The 14372-nt window shown below is 36.3% G+C and overlaps 1 protein-coding gene across 2 annotated transcripts in view; it reads left to right on the forward strand.

Moving 5' to 3' along the window:
• The window catches only part of ANKRD26 (ankyrin repeat domain containing 26), an 86476-nt gene extending 72413 nt beyond the window's left edge, over window positions 1-14063 (forward strand). For both annotated transcript variants that reach the window (XM_069458924.1, XM_069458925.1), the window contains exons 30-34: window positions 6486-6776; window positions 7725-7942; window positions 10011-10239; window positions 12892-12937; window positions 13913-14063. In XM_069458924.1, the coding sequence (XP_069315025.1) occupies window positions 6486-6776; window positions 7725-7942; window positions 10011-10239; window positions 12892-12937; window positions 13913-14049 (921 nt within the window). In that variant the 3' untranslated portion in view covers window positions 14050-14063. The remainder of the gene's footprint in view (window positions 1-6485; window positions 6777-7724; window positions 7943-10010; window positions 10240-12891; window positions 12938-13912) is intronic.
• Window positions 14064-14372: the final 309 nt, after the last annotated feature.

Raw genomic sequence — 14372 nt, forward strand, 5'->3', positions numbered from 1 at the left:
ACCACAATCAATTTTAGAATATTTTCATCACCCTAAAAAGAAACTCCACATTCTTTAATTGTCATCCATCAATTTTCCCTTCCTCGCTCAGCCCTAGGGAACCACCAATCTACTTTGTTTCTATAGATTTGCCAACTCTGGATACTCAGATTGATTGAATCACCATATCTGGTCTTTTGTGACTGGCTTCTTTCACTTAGCATAATGTTTTCAAGGTTCATCTGTGTTACAGCATGTATCAGTGCTTAATTTCATCTTATTGCTAAGTAATATTCCACTGTATGGATATACCAAACATTTTATCGATCCACTCATCAGTTGATGGACCTTTGCATTTTTTCCACTTTTTGGCTATTGTTAATAATGCTGCCATGAACTTTCATGTACAAGTTTTTGTGTCTGCATATGTTTTCATTTCTCCTAGATATATACTTATGAGTGGAATAGCTGCGTCATATGGTAACTCTATGCTTAACCTTATGAGGAGCTACCAGTCTGTTTTCTAAAGCGGCTACATCCTTTTACATTCCCATCAGCATTGTATGAAGGTTCTGATTTCTCTACATCCTTGCCAACACTTATTCTCCATCTTTTTGATTGAAAAAAGATTCCATCCTAGTGGTACCTCATTGTGGTTTTGATTTGCATTTTCCTAATGATTAATGACTTTAAGCATCTTTTCATGTGCTTATTAGCTGTTTGTATATCTTCTTTGGAGAAATGTGTATTCAGACCCTTTGCCCACTTTTGTATCAGATTATTTTTTTGTTGTTGAGTTGCTTGAGTTCATTGTATATTCTGGATATTAGTCCCTTGTCATATGAATAGTTTGCACATATTTTCTCCAGTTATACAGGTTGTTTCTTCACTCTGTTGATGTTTCCTTTGCTGTGCAGAGGTTTTTAGTTTATTAGAGTCCCATTTGTCTATTTTTGATTTTTTGCCTGTGCCTTTGAAGACTTAGCTATAAAATCTTTGCCTAGAACAGTGTCCTGAAGCATTTCCCGTGTGTTTTATTCTAGTAGTTTTATAGTTTTAGGTCTTATGTTTAAATCTTTAATCCATTTTGAGTTTGATTTTTGTATATGTTGGTAGATAGAGATCCAGTTTCATTCTTCTGCACATGCATATCCAGTTTTCCCAGCACTGTTTATTGAAGAGGATAGCCCCAGTGGCACCTCTGTTGAAAATCAGTTGGCCATAAATATATGGATTCATTTCTGGGTTCTCTATTCTGTTTGGTATGTGTTTTTATATGAATATCATGCTGTTATGATTGCTATAGCTTTGTAGTATATTTTAAAGTTAGGTAGTGTGATGCTTCCAGCTTTGTTCTTTTTGCTCAGGATTACTTTGGCTCTGCAGGGTCTTTTTGGTTCCATATAAATTTCATGGTTTTTTTTTTTTTTTTCTTCTGTGAAGAATGTCATTGGTATTTTTGATAGGGGTTGCATTGAATCTGTAGATTGTTTTGAGTAGTATTTTAACAGTATTAATTTTTTCAATCCATAAGCATGAAATGCCTTTCCATTTTTTTGTGTGTTCTTCAGTTTCTTTCATCAGTGTTCTGTAGGTTTTTCTTTTTTTATTGTAGAGGTCTTTCAGTTTGATGTTAGGTGTGGGTTTGTCATATACGGCCTTTATTGTGTTGAGGAATGTTCCTTCTATGCCTAATTTGTTGAGTTTTTACCAAGAAGGATATTGAGTTATATCAAATGCTTTTTCGGCATCTATTGAGAAAATCGTATGGTTTTTGTCCTTCATTCTGTTGATGTGATGTATTACATTTATTGATTTGCATATATTGAACTATCCTTGATCTCTGAGATAAATTCTTAGGTTTCTGCATCTATGTTTATTGGGGATATTGGCCTTTAGTTTTCTTTTTTTGACACGTCTTTGTCTGGTTTTGGTATTAGGGTAATGCTGTCCTCGTAGAACAAATTAAGAAGAATTACCTCTTCTTCAATTTTTTGGAATGGTTTGAGAAGAACTGGTGTTTGGTTCTTCTTTAAAAGTTTGGTAGAATTCAGCAGTGAAGCCATCTGGTCCTGAGCTTTTCTTTTTTGGGAAACTTTTTATTACTAATTGATTCTCACTAATTATTATTGGTCTGCTTATGTTTTCTTTTTTTTTTTTTTAATTCAATCTTAAGAGGTTATATGTGTCTAGGAATTTATCCATTTCCTCTAGGTTTTCCAATTTCTTGGTATATAGTCTCTAATGATCCCTTATGTTTCTGCGGTATCAGTTGTAATATCTCCCTTTTTGTTTTTGATTTTATTTATTTGGCCTTCTCTGTTTCTTGTTTAGTCTAGCATAGTGGCTTATCAGTTTTGTTTATCTTTTCAAAAACCAACTTTTAATTGATCTTTTGTGTTTTTTTAGTCTCCCTTTTTTTTTAGTTCTGCTCTGATCTTCATTATTTGTTTCCATCTATTAGTTTTGAGTTTGATTTATTCTTGCTTTTTGGTTCCTTTAAGAGCATTGCGTTGTTAGGTTGTTTATTTGAAAGTTAGGTTTGTTAGTTTTTTTACTATTATTATTTGAAGTCTGCCTACTTTTTTTATGTAGGTGTTTGTTGCTATAAATTTTCCTCTTAGCATTGCTTTTTCTGTATTCCATAGATTTGGTCTGTTGTTTATCTCTTTTCATTTGTTTTAAGAAATTTTTTTATTTTCTTAATTTCTTCATTGACCCATTAGTCATTCAGGAGCATGTTGTCTAATTTCCATGTATTTGTACAGTTTCTAAAATTCTTGTTACATCCATTGTGGTCTAAGAAGATACTTGATATGATTTTTATTTTTAAAAACTTTTTGAGGCCTGTTTTGTGTCCTGACATATGATCTGCTCTGGAGAATGTTCTGTGTGCTGACGGAAGAATATGTGTTCTGCGCAATCTACACTTAGGCTACACTTTTGAAAATATTCCTCCCACTTGAAAAATACACTCATTCCCACCCAGTACCCCAACACCTCAGTTATTATGGCATCAGACTCAGGCTTGAAGTGCGGGGCCTTGCCATCTTTCTCAGGTCTAGATGGAGATGACGTACCTGGGTTGCGGTTTCTAGAGTATAGGCCCTTGAATACAATTCCTTTTAATATGAAGACTTAAGAACTAAAGGGCCAAGTTGCCTACCACCCACGCACCCAGCATTCTCCTGACCTGCCGAAGACTCTCCCATTGAACAGAGGGAAAACAGGAGGCGCACAGGAGGCGCTAACCCTTAGCAGTTCTGCAGTGCAGCCTGATGCCTGCCTCCACTGCTTTGATTACACTTAGTCCCAAACGTGGGAATGACTCTCCACGGCTCTTCGCCACATCCTCTGGGCACTTTGTTCTGTCTGTTCGTAAGCAATGACCTGTGTTCGCAGCTAAGTCGTTTTCTCAGCCTGCTTCCTTCCTGTGGAACTTCTAAGCTCCAAAAGCCTCTTTTTGTTTTTGCTGTTTTAGTCCAAACTAGCAAGCAGTGTTACTGCTACTACAATTCTCTTAAAAACTTTGAGTCTCCTATGAATTTTACTGGGCTTTATGCCATTTAGAAAAGCCCCTTTCAGAAATCTTTCTGAGATAAACTCTTCACTTTGGGCTTCCTGTGAAGCTGTACTAGGACAGTACCTTTAAGATTCTTATACCAGGGCCAGGCGCAGTGGCTCACACCTGTCATCCCAGCACTTTCGGAGGCCGAGGCCGGAGGATTGCTTGAGGCCAGGAGTTTGAGACCAGCCCAGGAAACATAGCGAGACCCTGCATCTACAAAAAATAAGAAAAATTAGTAGGGCATGGTGGCCCACGTCTGTAGTCCCAGCTACTCGGGATGCTGAGGCAGGAGGATGGCTTCAGCTCAGGAGTTTGAGGCCACAGTGAACTATGATCACGCCACTGCACTCTAGCCTGGGTGACTACGTGAGACTCTGTCTCTAAAAAAAAATTTAAAGATAAAAAAATAAAAATAAATGATACATTTACACGATGGTATAGTAAAATCTAATGTGGCTATTAAAAAGTATGAGACACTCCAGCACATCAGTTTATGTATAAATTATAAATGATAAACAGGGAACACTAACAACAACAAAGAATAATCAGCCTGGGCAACATAGCAAGACCCCATCTCTACCAAAAAAGATTTAATTTAATTTCAAAAAGATTCTTATATCCTTAAAATCCTTAAGGGAATTTGAGGCACCATGGTAAATCTTTCTGAGGTCTTAACAAAGGATTTTACAGTTACGGTTTTGGCTTCCTCTTTAGAGCATGCTTTCCTGGCAGCATCCTGAATTCGATTTTTTTCTAGAGGCCATTGATTTTAGTAATACAGATGCTCCTCAGCTTACAGTGGGGTTACGTCCTGATAAACCGTCATAGGTGAAAATGTCAGAAGTTGGAAGTATGTTTTCAACTTACAATATTTTCAGTTTATGATGGGCTTTTCCAGACTTAATTCTGTTGTAAGTCAAGGAGTGTGCTCAGCATTTGTGGCTTTTGTGCCATTGTAAAGTTGAAGTTATGTTATGTCGGGGACCACCTGCATTTGGTAGTTTGACATGAGGAAGCTACAAATGGGAAACAGATATTTGAAACCAGGAAGACCTGCTTCCTTTACATTTAATACTCTTTCTGGAGCTTATCTTTCACATTGACTTTGCTTTCAGCTGCTACGTAGCAACGGTGCCCTTTCCTCCAGTATCATTTTCATTTTCATGAAATTTCAGTATCATTTTCTGGCCTTGAGACTTTTCCTGTTGGCATCTCCAAGGGCTATCAGGCTTCTAGTAACAGTGTCTTTGAAGCCCTTTTGATTTTCATTGCTTTTCTTTTAAAACAGAGTCTTGCTCTGGTCCCTGGGAAGAGAGCAGTGGTGTCATCATAGCTCATTGCAATCTCAAACTCCTAGGCTCAAGTGATCCTCCTGCCTCAGCCTCCCGAGTAGCTGGACTGCAGGGGCACACCACAACGACCAGCTAATTTTTCCATTTTCAGTAGACACGGGGTCTCACTTGTGCTCAGGCTGTTCTCGAACTCCTGAGCTCAAGCAATCCTGCCCTGGCCTCCTAGAGTGCTAGGATTACAGGTGTGAGCCACCACACCCACCCTTGATTTTCATTCTTTTTCTTCTCTAGTTCCTTTCAGCTTGCATCAGCCTCCTGGAACAAGAGGCTGTTCTACATGTTTTAGATTTTTTTTTTTAATGGTAGCACCCCATATTAATGTTAGTATCTGTACCAGTTATCCACTGCTCTAGAAAGGTCAGTGTCTCACAACATTTATTTTGTTTACATCTGCAGTTTTAGGCAAGTCTCAGTGGGGCCAGCTCATTTTTCTCCGCTGGCATCAGCTGGGGTGACTTGAAGCTGGGGACTAGAATCACATGTTTGCAGTTAAGCTGGCTTTTGGCTGGGACTCTAGCTGGAGCAGTCAGCTGGAACACCTGCATGAGGAGTCACCGTGCGGCTTGGGCATCCTTCCAGTATGGTGGCTAGATTCTAAGGGCAAGCTTCCCTAGAGAAAGTCAGGTGGAAGCCGTATCATTTTCTAACATCATCTAACCTAGCTTTAGAAGTCACACACCAGTTCCACTGTATTATATTCAGTAGAAACCAGTTATTAAGGCGAGCTCATATTCAGGAGAGGAAATTTCATGGGAGAAATGTCAAACAATTTGTAGACATGCTTGAAAACCACTACCACACTCACTTATTAAAAAATCAAATAATCATTACATCTAAAAGAAAGTAGTTCTTTCCAACTCAGTACCATTGAAATTCCAACACATTTTTGTTGTTGTTTAGTGTGCTTCCTTATTTTATGTAAAATAGCAAAGGACTACAAGATAGTGCTATTGAATTAAGGCATTTTAGTTTAAAAAAAAAAAAATGAATGGATCATGTCACTAAACTTTTATACTGGGACACGTGATTGCTCCATAACCTTGAGAATCATTATTCCTTGGAATGTAATTCAAATTAGCATAAAACATTTGCAATTCAGGAAAAGGCTTGTGGCTTTAGAATCCATATTTACAGACTTCATTAATTAGAGTCTTATTTTCAGTCTTATTCTGGGAGCCATGTATTGACTCAGGCCTAAATAACTGAATAGGATGTCCCTAAAACTTCTTTAGAAATTATGGGGAGTCATGATGGGAGTAAGGGGTAAGAGACGTTTTACTAAGCGGTGACTTAGAGGCATTTTAAAGAGGAAAGACGTGAAATAATCATAGCAAAATAAAAGTCTAAGATCAAGTGCAAATGTTGGTGGCAAAGATGATGAAAGTAAAGAATATATTTTTGTGACTGCTGGTGGCTTTAACCTTGTTCTTATTTTCTCAGTAATTTAAGGGTCCACAATGAAGAATCCATTAGTATAGATAACATTTTATTGCAGCTGAATGTATTTCTAAATTTGTTATTGGTTTTGTATTGGACTGTTCTCAGCCTACTTCCTTCATTACCAAACTATTATTTTATTCATGCAGATTGATGATCTTACAGCAGAACTAGAAACTGCATCTTCAAAATGTCTCCATCTGGATACAAAGAATCAAACTCTTCGACAGGAGTTATTATCTATGAAAACAGTACAGAAGAAATGTGAAAAATTACAGAAGAATAAAACAAAGTTGGAACAAGAAGTAGTAAACCTCAAAAGTCAGATAGAAATGAATATGGTAGAACTTGGTCAAGTAGAACAGTATAAACGGGAGATTGAAGAAAGAGCAAGACAGGATATAGTAGAAAAATTAAAAGAAGTCAATTTATTTTTACAGGTTAGTTTATGTCTCTGTAATGTGCTTTTTTTTTTTTTTTTTTTTTTTTGAGACAGAGTCTCACTCTGTTGCCCAGGCTAGAGTGAGTGCCGTGGCGTCAGCCTAGCTCACAGCAACCTCAAACTCCTGAGCTCAAGCGATCCTCCTGTCTCAGCCTCCCGAGTAGCTGGGACTACAGGCATGCGCCACCATGCCCGGCTAATTTTTTCTATATATATATTTTTAGCTGTCCATATAATTTCTTTCTATTTTTAGTAGAGATGGGGTCTCGCTCTTGCTCAGGCTGGTCTCGAACTCCTGAGCTCAAACGATCCGCCCACCTCGGCCTCCCAGAGTGCTAGGATTACAGGCGTGAGCCACCGCGCCCGGCCTGTAATGTGCTTTTATTCATTTCACTGTAAATTATATTTTGTATATGCACATTGTATTATAGCAATTTGTTTTGTAGATTTTTAGAAGGTGGCATCTGTTTCTCCCTTTAAATATTTCAGTTTCCATCATTGTTACAACTAACATTCTGAAATTGATCTTTCAGAATAATGATTATCATTAGAGAATCATTTGATTATTAAGATCAGTTGGCATAAAACCATGACTATTAGGAAAAGAAAAAATTGTGATTTAGAAATTATAGTGTACTCTTGAATGTTCTTAAGTTACATTGTTCAGTTTGTAAAATTTTAAATTGATTCAAATTGATTCTCTTAAGTCTTTGAATTATCAGGTTACATGAGTACTAACATTAAGAATAATTGAAACTTTTTTATAATTCAGATTTAATTCTGAGTTAAATTATCAATTTAGTTGATATTGATAATAAATATTTTAAACTTCTTTTTTTACCTATTTAAAATTGTTCTCTGAATCACTGTCTCAAAACTAAAGGAAACAAATATACAAATTCAGGTTATAGTTACTTTAACAATGTATCCTTTTAATTTGTTTAAGACACAAGCAGCATCTCAAGAAAACTTAGAACAGTTAAGAGAGAATCATATTGCTTCAATAAGAAGTCAGATGGAACTCAGAATTAAAGATTTAGAAGCTGAACTCTCCAAAATGAAAACTTCTCAAGAAGACTTTAATAAAATGGAGTTGGAAAAATATAAGCAACTCTATCTAGAAGAATTAAAATTTAGAAAATCATTGGCAACCAAACTAAGCAAGTAAGTCAAAACATAGAATCATAGAACATAAGTTAAGCTCATTAATTTGCCATGAAAGCCTCATTTTTAGTGAGATGAGACTGGTGGGAAGTGAAACCTAACTAGATGATATAATTTTGGAAGATGATGCTAGTAAATGAACTTACCTTTAAAATGTTAGTCTAGGACAGTTTTTCATCTCTCCCCCTCTTTTTTTCATTTTATATGTTTTTTTTCCCCTCTTAATAGTCTCATGTAGTTAGGTTAGCCTGATTTATTAATATTTAAACTAGGGATTTTCGTAGCTTTATAGTTTAAACAATGATATTGTTGTAGCATTCCTCTAAATGGACATATTAATGAGTTTAACTATTTCTTGGAAGTTTACAACTTAGACCGAAAGAGTCAAGTACCACTGGTACTCTTGGCACATTTTGGCACTTGGTAAATAACTTTCCTTGCTTGTGATCTTTGGCATTGCCACTAGAGGGCGCCTTGAGACAAGCTATTCTTTATAGTGTTTCTTCTCTACGTAAAGGCACCCTTGTAAAATAGGGAATGATTAAAGTAGGGATGAAGGGAAGTATAATTCACAAAGTTGTTAACTATAATACCTTGGACAGGTTGAGGGGATGTATGGAAAATAGAAACGGCAGATCCCACCTCTGATGCTTGAGTATCAGTGTTAAGAGCTAATTGCCTTTGGAGCTGCTTTTTAGTTCTTTTTTATCACCATCCCAGCTATCTTGTTCTCTCCTAGAAGTTGTTGCTCTGAATTAATCCTCAGTGCCAAATGCCCAGTTTTTCCCAGATAATGGGTGAGATGTGCAAGGGTGATGAAAATGTCTTTGAGGGATGTTTTTTTTAAAAATCTCTGAACTGGTTTACTAAATAAAAGTATTTTTAGTTTTTTTAATTTTAAGTTTTTATTTATATTTAAGGAGTACAACATGATGTTTTGATATATTTATATGTAGTGAAATGGTTATTATAGTCAAGCAAATCAACATATTAATCATCGCACATAGTTAATCCTAAGTATTTCTAATGACATCCTTAAGAATCTTAGAAGTATGGCCGAGCATGGTGGCTCACGCCTGTAATCCTAGCACTCTGGGAGGCCGAAGCGGGTGGATTGTTTGAGCTCAGGAGTTCGAGATCAGCCTGAGCAAGAGCGAGACTCCATCTCTACTAAAAATAGAAAGAAATGATCTGGCCAACTAAAAATATATATAGAAAAAATTAGCTGGGCATGGTGGCACATGCCTGTAGTCCCAGCTACTTGGGAGGCTGAGGCAGAAGGATTGCTTGAGCCCAGGAGTTTGAGGTTGCTGTGAGCTAGGCTGATGCCACGGCACTCTAGCCCGGGCAACAGAGTGAGACTCTGTCTCAAAAGAAAAAAAAAAAAAAAAAAAAAGAATCTTAGAAGTAGAGCCATTTCAGAAGGCAGCAAGTGTTACCTTCTAACTCATACATCATTGATAGCCATTTCTCTCCTCTTCCCACTTTGTTAGAAATCTCCCTAGAAATACAGGTACTTCTTTAGAACAGTTTTTTTTTTTTTTTTTTGAGACAGAATCTCACTCTGTTGCCCGAGCTAGAGTGAGTGCTGTGGCGTCAGTCTAGCTCACAGCAACCTCAAACTCCTGGGCTCAAGCGATCCTACTGCCTCAGCCTCCCGAGTAGCTGGGACTACAGGCATGCGCCACCATGCCCGGCTAATTTTTTTTTGTATATATATATTTTAGTTGTCCATATAATTTCTTTCTATTTTTAGTAGAGACGGGGTCTCACTCTTGCTCAGGCTAGTCTTGAACTCCTGACCTCGAGCGATCCACCCGCCTCGGCCTCCCAGAGTGCTAGGATTACAGGCGTGAGCCACCGCGCCCGGCCTAGAACAGTTTTTAAACTATAATTGCATACAGAAAGGTTTGCTCTGACACATTTTCAGTATTTAAAAAAAAAAAAAAAACGATGTAGTGGAAAATTTTGTTTACTCTTATGGAAACTCTTTAAAAAATGCAAGTCATTTAGGAATCCTTTGGAGAAAAATGAAATACTAAGCATTTGTCTTTTGCAATCTTCATAGAACTAATGAGAAGCTAGCGGAGGTCAGTACCAAACTGCTTGTGGAGAAACAGCAGACCAGATCTTTATTCACCACTCTTGCGATGAGGCCAGTCGTAGAGTCACCTTGTGTTGGAAATCTTAATAATAGTTTAGTTCTCAACAGAAAACTTATTCCAAGAGAAAACTTAGTGATCCCTACCTCAAGCCCACGGACTTCAAATACCAGCATGGAGAACTACTTGACCAAGGTTAGTTATGTTACCTTTCTTCCTTTGGGTTTCATGTTTCTAATGTAATTTTTGTTTTTAATTTGGTGAGATACTGAGTTGTTTAATTGACTTATGCATGTTAAGTAAAGGTCATAATTCCCTGTGTTAATAAAGAAAGGAAACAGAAGTTTTACAGTTTTCTGTAAGTCCCTGTAGCAATCATTTTCAAGAGACACCCATTTGTTAACTTTATTCCATAAATGTAACTAAACTGACACATTTTAAATTTCTTTAAAAGCTGCATTTAAGCTATTGGAAATCAAATACTATTGCCCAATAACTAAAGGTATACTTTGAGATACTTTGGCTTAAATTTTAATTGATTTTAGTTTGGCTGTGGTTCATAACGCTTGAGATGGTGCAGGAAGTTTTCCATCTCTAATCATAAGTGAATGATTGGCACCCACACATTTAAGGAGATGATCAAAGCACCATCTCCAGCTTTTTAAATTTTAAATTAAATAATAAACACATATGAAATGTTTATTATTTAAAGAAATCCAGGATAAATACTTTTTTTTTTTCTGAGACCAGGTCTTGCTCTGTTGCCCAGGCTAAAGTGCAGTGGTGTCATCATAGCTCACTGCAACCTCCAACTCCTGGGCTCCAAGTAATCCTCTTGCCTCTTGCCTGTAGCTGGGACCACAGGCACCTACCACCATGCCCAGCTAATTTTTGTATTTTTTTTTTTTTTTTTGATAGAGACGAGGGTCTCACTCTTGTTCAGGCTGATCTCGAACTCCTGGCCTCCCAAAGTGCTATGATCACAGGTGTAAGCCACTGCACCTGGCCTTAAATACTTTTTATGAATTAAATAAATCTGTAACACTAAAAACATTGTCTCTTTTTAAGTTAAAAGTTTTGTCATTTTCTTACGTAAGAGTACATCCTTAATTGCTGTTGTACTTATACCATTTTTATCTCAATTTTTGTAAACTGTGTCTATTGCTGGGTAATTGTACAGCAATTTTTAAATAGTTAAATCAAGCAGATATTTAAATTTTTAAAATGAAGTTCCTTTATGTCTATCTTGTCATCATTTGAATGATTGATGACTAAGATAGCGATAATATCAAGTGTGTATAGCAACTCATATCAAAGAGAATCAATTATATTCTTCCTACTCAGAATTAAATGTAAAGCCACACATGGTCCCTGTCTCCCCTGGAGATGTAACAGGCACCTTCCAATTCAACCATGTGATTTCACTCAGAGTAAGAATCCATTTCTGGAGATCTCAATATGAATCCAACAATGACAACCTGTGTCAATTGTAGAGTTGGTAAGGAAAAAAAATCAAGTATTCTTGACCCAGCTTAAGATATTTGTCTAACATCTGACAATTTTTTACTGGGGGAAAATTTTAAAAGCTGGGCATAGTGGCGTGTGCCTGTAGTTCCAGTTACTAGGGAGACTGAGGCAGGAGGATCACTTGAGCCCAGGAATTCGAGGTTGGATCATGCCTGTGATAGGTAGGTAGCTCTAAATAGGCGTTTCAAATAATTGGTACTAATTTCTGAAAAGAAACCAAAATTAGAATTAAAGAGCTATATATTGTTTTCCTTGCTACTAATTCTAGAAAGTCATGAATCAAAGGAAAGTAAGTTTAAAAAGTGGCTCTAATCTATATTTATTCTTTTTTTCAGATAGACTTTTTGAAGTATTTGTGTCCATATGAGTAAAGAAATATTAATCTTAATACAGATAGCATAATATTTTTACTTACTCTTCTGCCAGAAATTTCACATGACATTGTGACAATACCACTTTCTTCATGTATATATTTAAGATTCTGTGGTGAAAAGTTAATAGCATAGTACATGCTTTAAAATCTTAATTTTCTAAAAGTGGAGAATGGAAAGTTAATTTTAAGGAAAAATCCATTAAAGTGAAAAAACTAATTAAACTTTTATAAAGGGCAAAGTTTTGCTAAGTAATGACATTCATTGCAAAACATGAATTGTTTTGTTTTGTTTTTTTTTTTTTTTGAGACAGAGTCTCACTTTGTTGCCCGAGCTAGAGTGAGTGCCGTGGCATCAGCCTAGCTCACAGCAACCTCAAACTCCTGGGCTCAAGTGATCCTCCTGTCTCAGCCTCCCGAGTAGCTGGGACTACAGGCATGCACCACCATGCCCGGCTAATTTTTTCTATATATATTTTTAGCTGTCCATATAATTTCTTTCTATTTTTAGTAGAGATGGGGTCTCGCTCTTGCTCAGGCTGGTCTCGAACTCCTGAGCTCAAACGATCCGCCCACCTTGGCCTCCCAGAGTGCTAGGATTACAGGCGTGAGCCACCGCGCCCGGCCGCAAAACATGAATTGTTTAACATTTATACTAATAAGAGAAAACATCACCCTTCTGAAATGATGTATAATCAATAGATCAATATTAATTGTACTTTTTATCAGATTAATATAAACAGCATTATACATATGTATTCTTTATTATCTAAACTTAAAATATGTAAGAATTTTTTATTTATGTGATTATTTTTCTATGTGAGCAGTCCTCAAGTTCTAGTCTGTAAAAGTATTAAAGGCCACATTTTGTAAGTGATATATTAATATCATTCTCTGATAATGTCTTTTGTTTAACTTAAACATTATAAATAATATTTGACACATTTCAGATGCAGCAGGAGTTGGAAAAAAACATAACTAGAGAACTAGAAGAAGGTATGTTGCCAAAATATATGATTTAAATTTAGATTAATTGATTTCTCAAATAAACTGTGAGCAGCAAATGGCATCCCTTTTTTCCATTGTTTGGCAAATAGATACTACGTTAAATATTTTTTGTTACATCTTACGAAGGATGTGAAAACATAAACATTCATCATGAAGAGTATACTTATGCCTCATTAATTCATCATGTTTCAGTTTTAAAAAAATCTCAAGAAGCCTATGCATTCTTTATTTCTGGCTCTCCACTTTCTTCCCTTCTGCCACAGCTATGGAGCTGTCACTATTCTCAGCAAACAAAGGCATCATCACCTTCTCAGGTTTATGGTAGTGATTTAAGGCCAGAAGACCCCAGACTTATCTAGTAATATTTAGTTGAGCAATTACTTGACAAATCTCGAGTCATTTACTTTGTCTTTGGTTTACTTTTGCCGTCAGGAAAAGTCCCAAATTCCTTAGCATGGAATAAAAACACCCATGTCAGTTTGGTTCTTGTCCAGTTGTTCAGCCTTATCTCTTGCCACTGACTGTACTCTGCCCCTTTGCTCTAGTCTGGCCGAACTAGACTATTCAGAATTCCCCAGTGTCCTTCCTCACCTCCGGCTCTTTGCACTTGCCTCTTCCCTCCATCTGCCACACTTGGTCCTTGTCCTCCAGGTATCAACCTGCACATTGCCTCCACCAAGAAGCCTCCAATATTGACACAAAACTGGGATAGATGGCCCTTCAGTGTGTTCCAATAGTGCCCTGTTTTATACCTGTCATGGTGTCTTAACCACAATGATAACTACCTCAGTGTACAACTATGGGCATATTATATTTAATAGTAATTTTGTATTGTAGTTGTGGATACATATTTTTCCTTCTTATTAACACTGATAAAGTTCTCAAATCTTTTTTACTGACTTCCACTTTGTTATTTATGACATATCTTAGATAAAGAATATAATTCTTTCTTTTTCCTTTCAGCTGCTGCTGAATTGGAAACTGAATCCTGTATAGCTTCTCCTGTAGGATCTATTGATGAATCAAATCTAAATCAAGATCTAGTTTGGAAAGCATCACGGGAATATGTACAGATTTTAAAGAAAAATTATATGATCTGAAGGATAAAATTTTATTACTGGTCTGTTTACATGACATTTTAATTGTTTTTCATTTAATATATAACACATGGAAATCTTTATTAAAGGAAAATATTTTTGTATCATATATGTCTGATGAAAATTTATATAGTGTTTTAAATAATGTTTCTTGGTCTCTTTAGCTAACTTTTAAGTGGATCTTTCAAATGAAAACCAATATTAGGTAGTTTTACATACTCAAACTGCCCAAATGTCAGCTGTTTAAATAGCCAAACAACCAAGTTGTCATTAATACTTTAGTGGCATTAATTGATGGCTTATTTATATTTTATAAATTTTATCAT

The sequence above is a fragment of the Eulemur rufifrons genome, chromosome 25 (genome assembly GCF_041146395.1).
Source record: "Eulemur rufifrons isolate Redbay chromosome 25, OSU_ERuf_1, whole genome shotgun sequence".
Taxonomy (NCBI): Eukaryota; Metazoa; Chordata; class Mammalia; order Primates; family Lemuridae; genus Eulemur; species Eulemur rufifrons.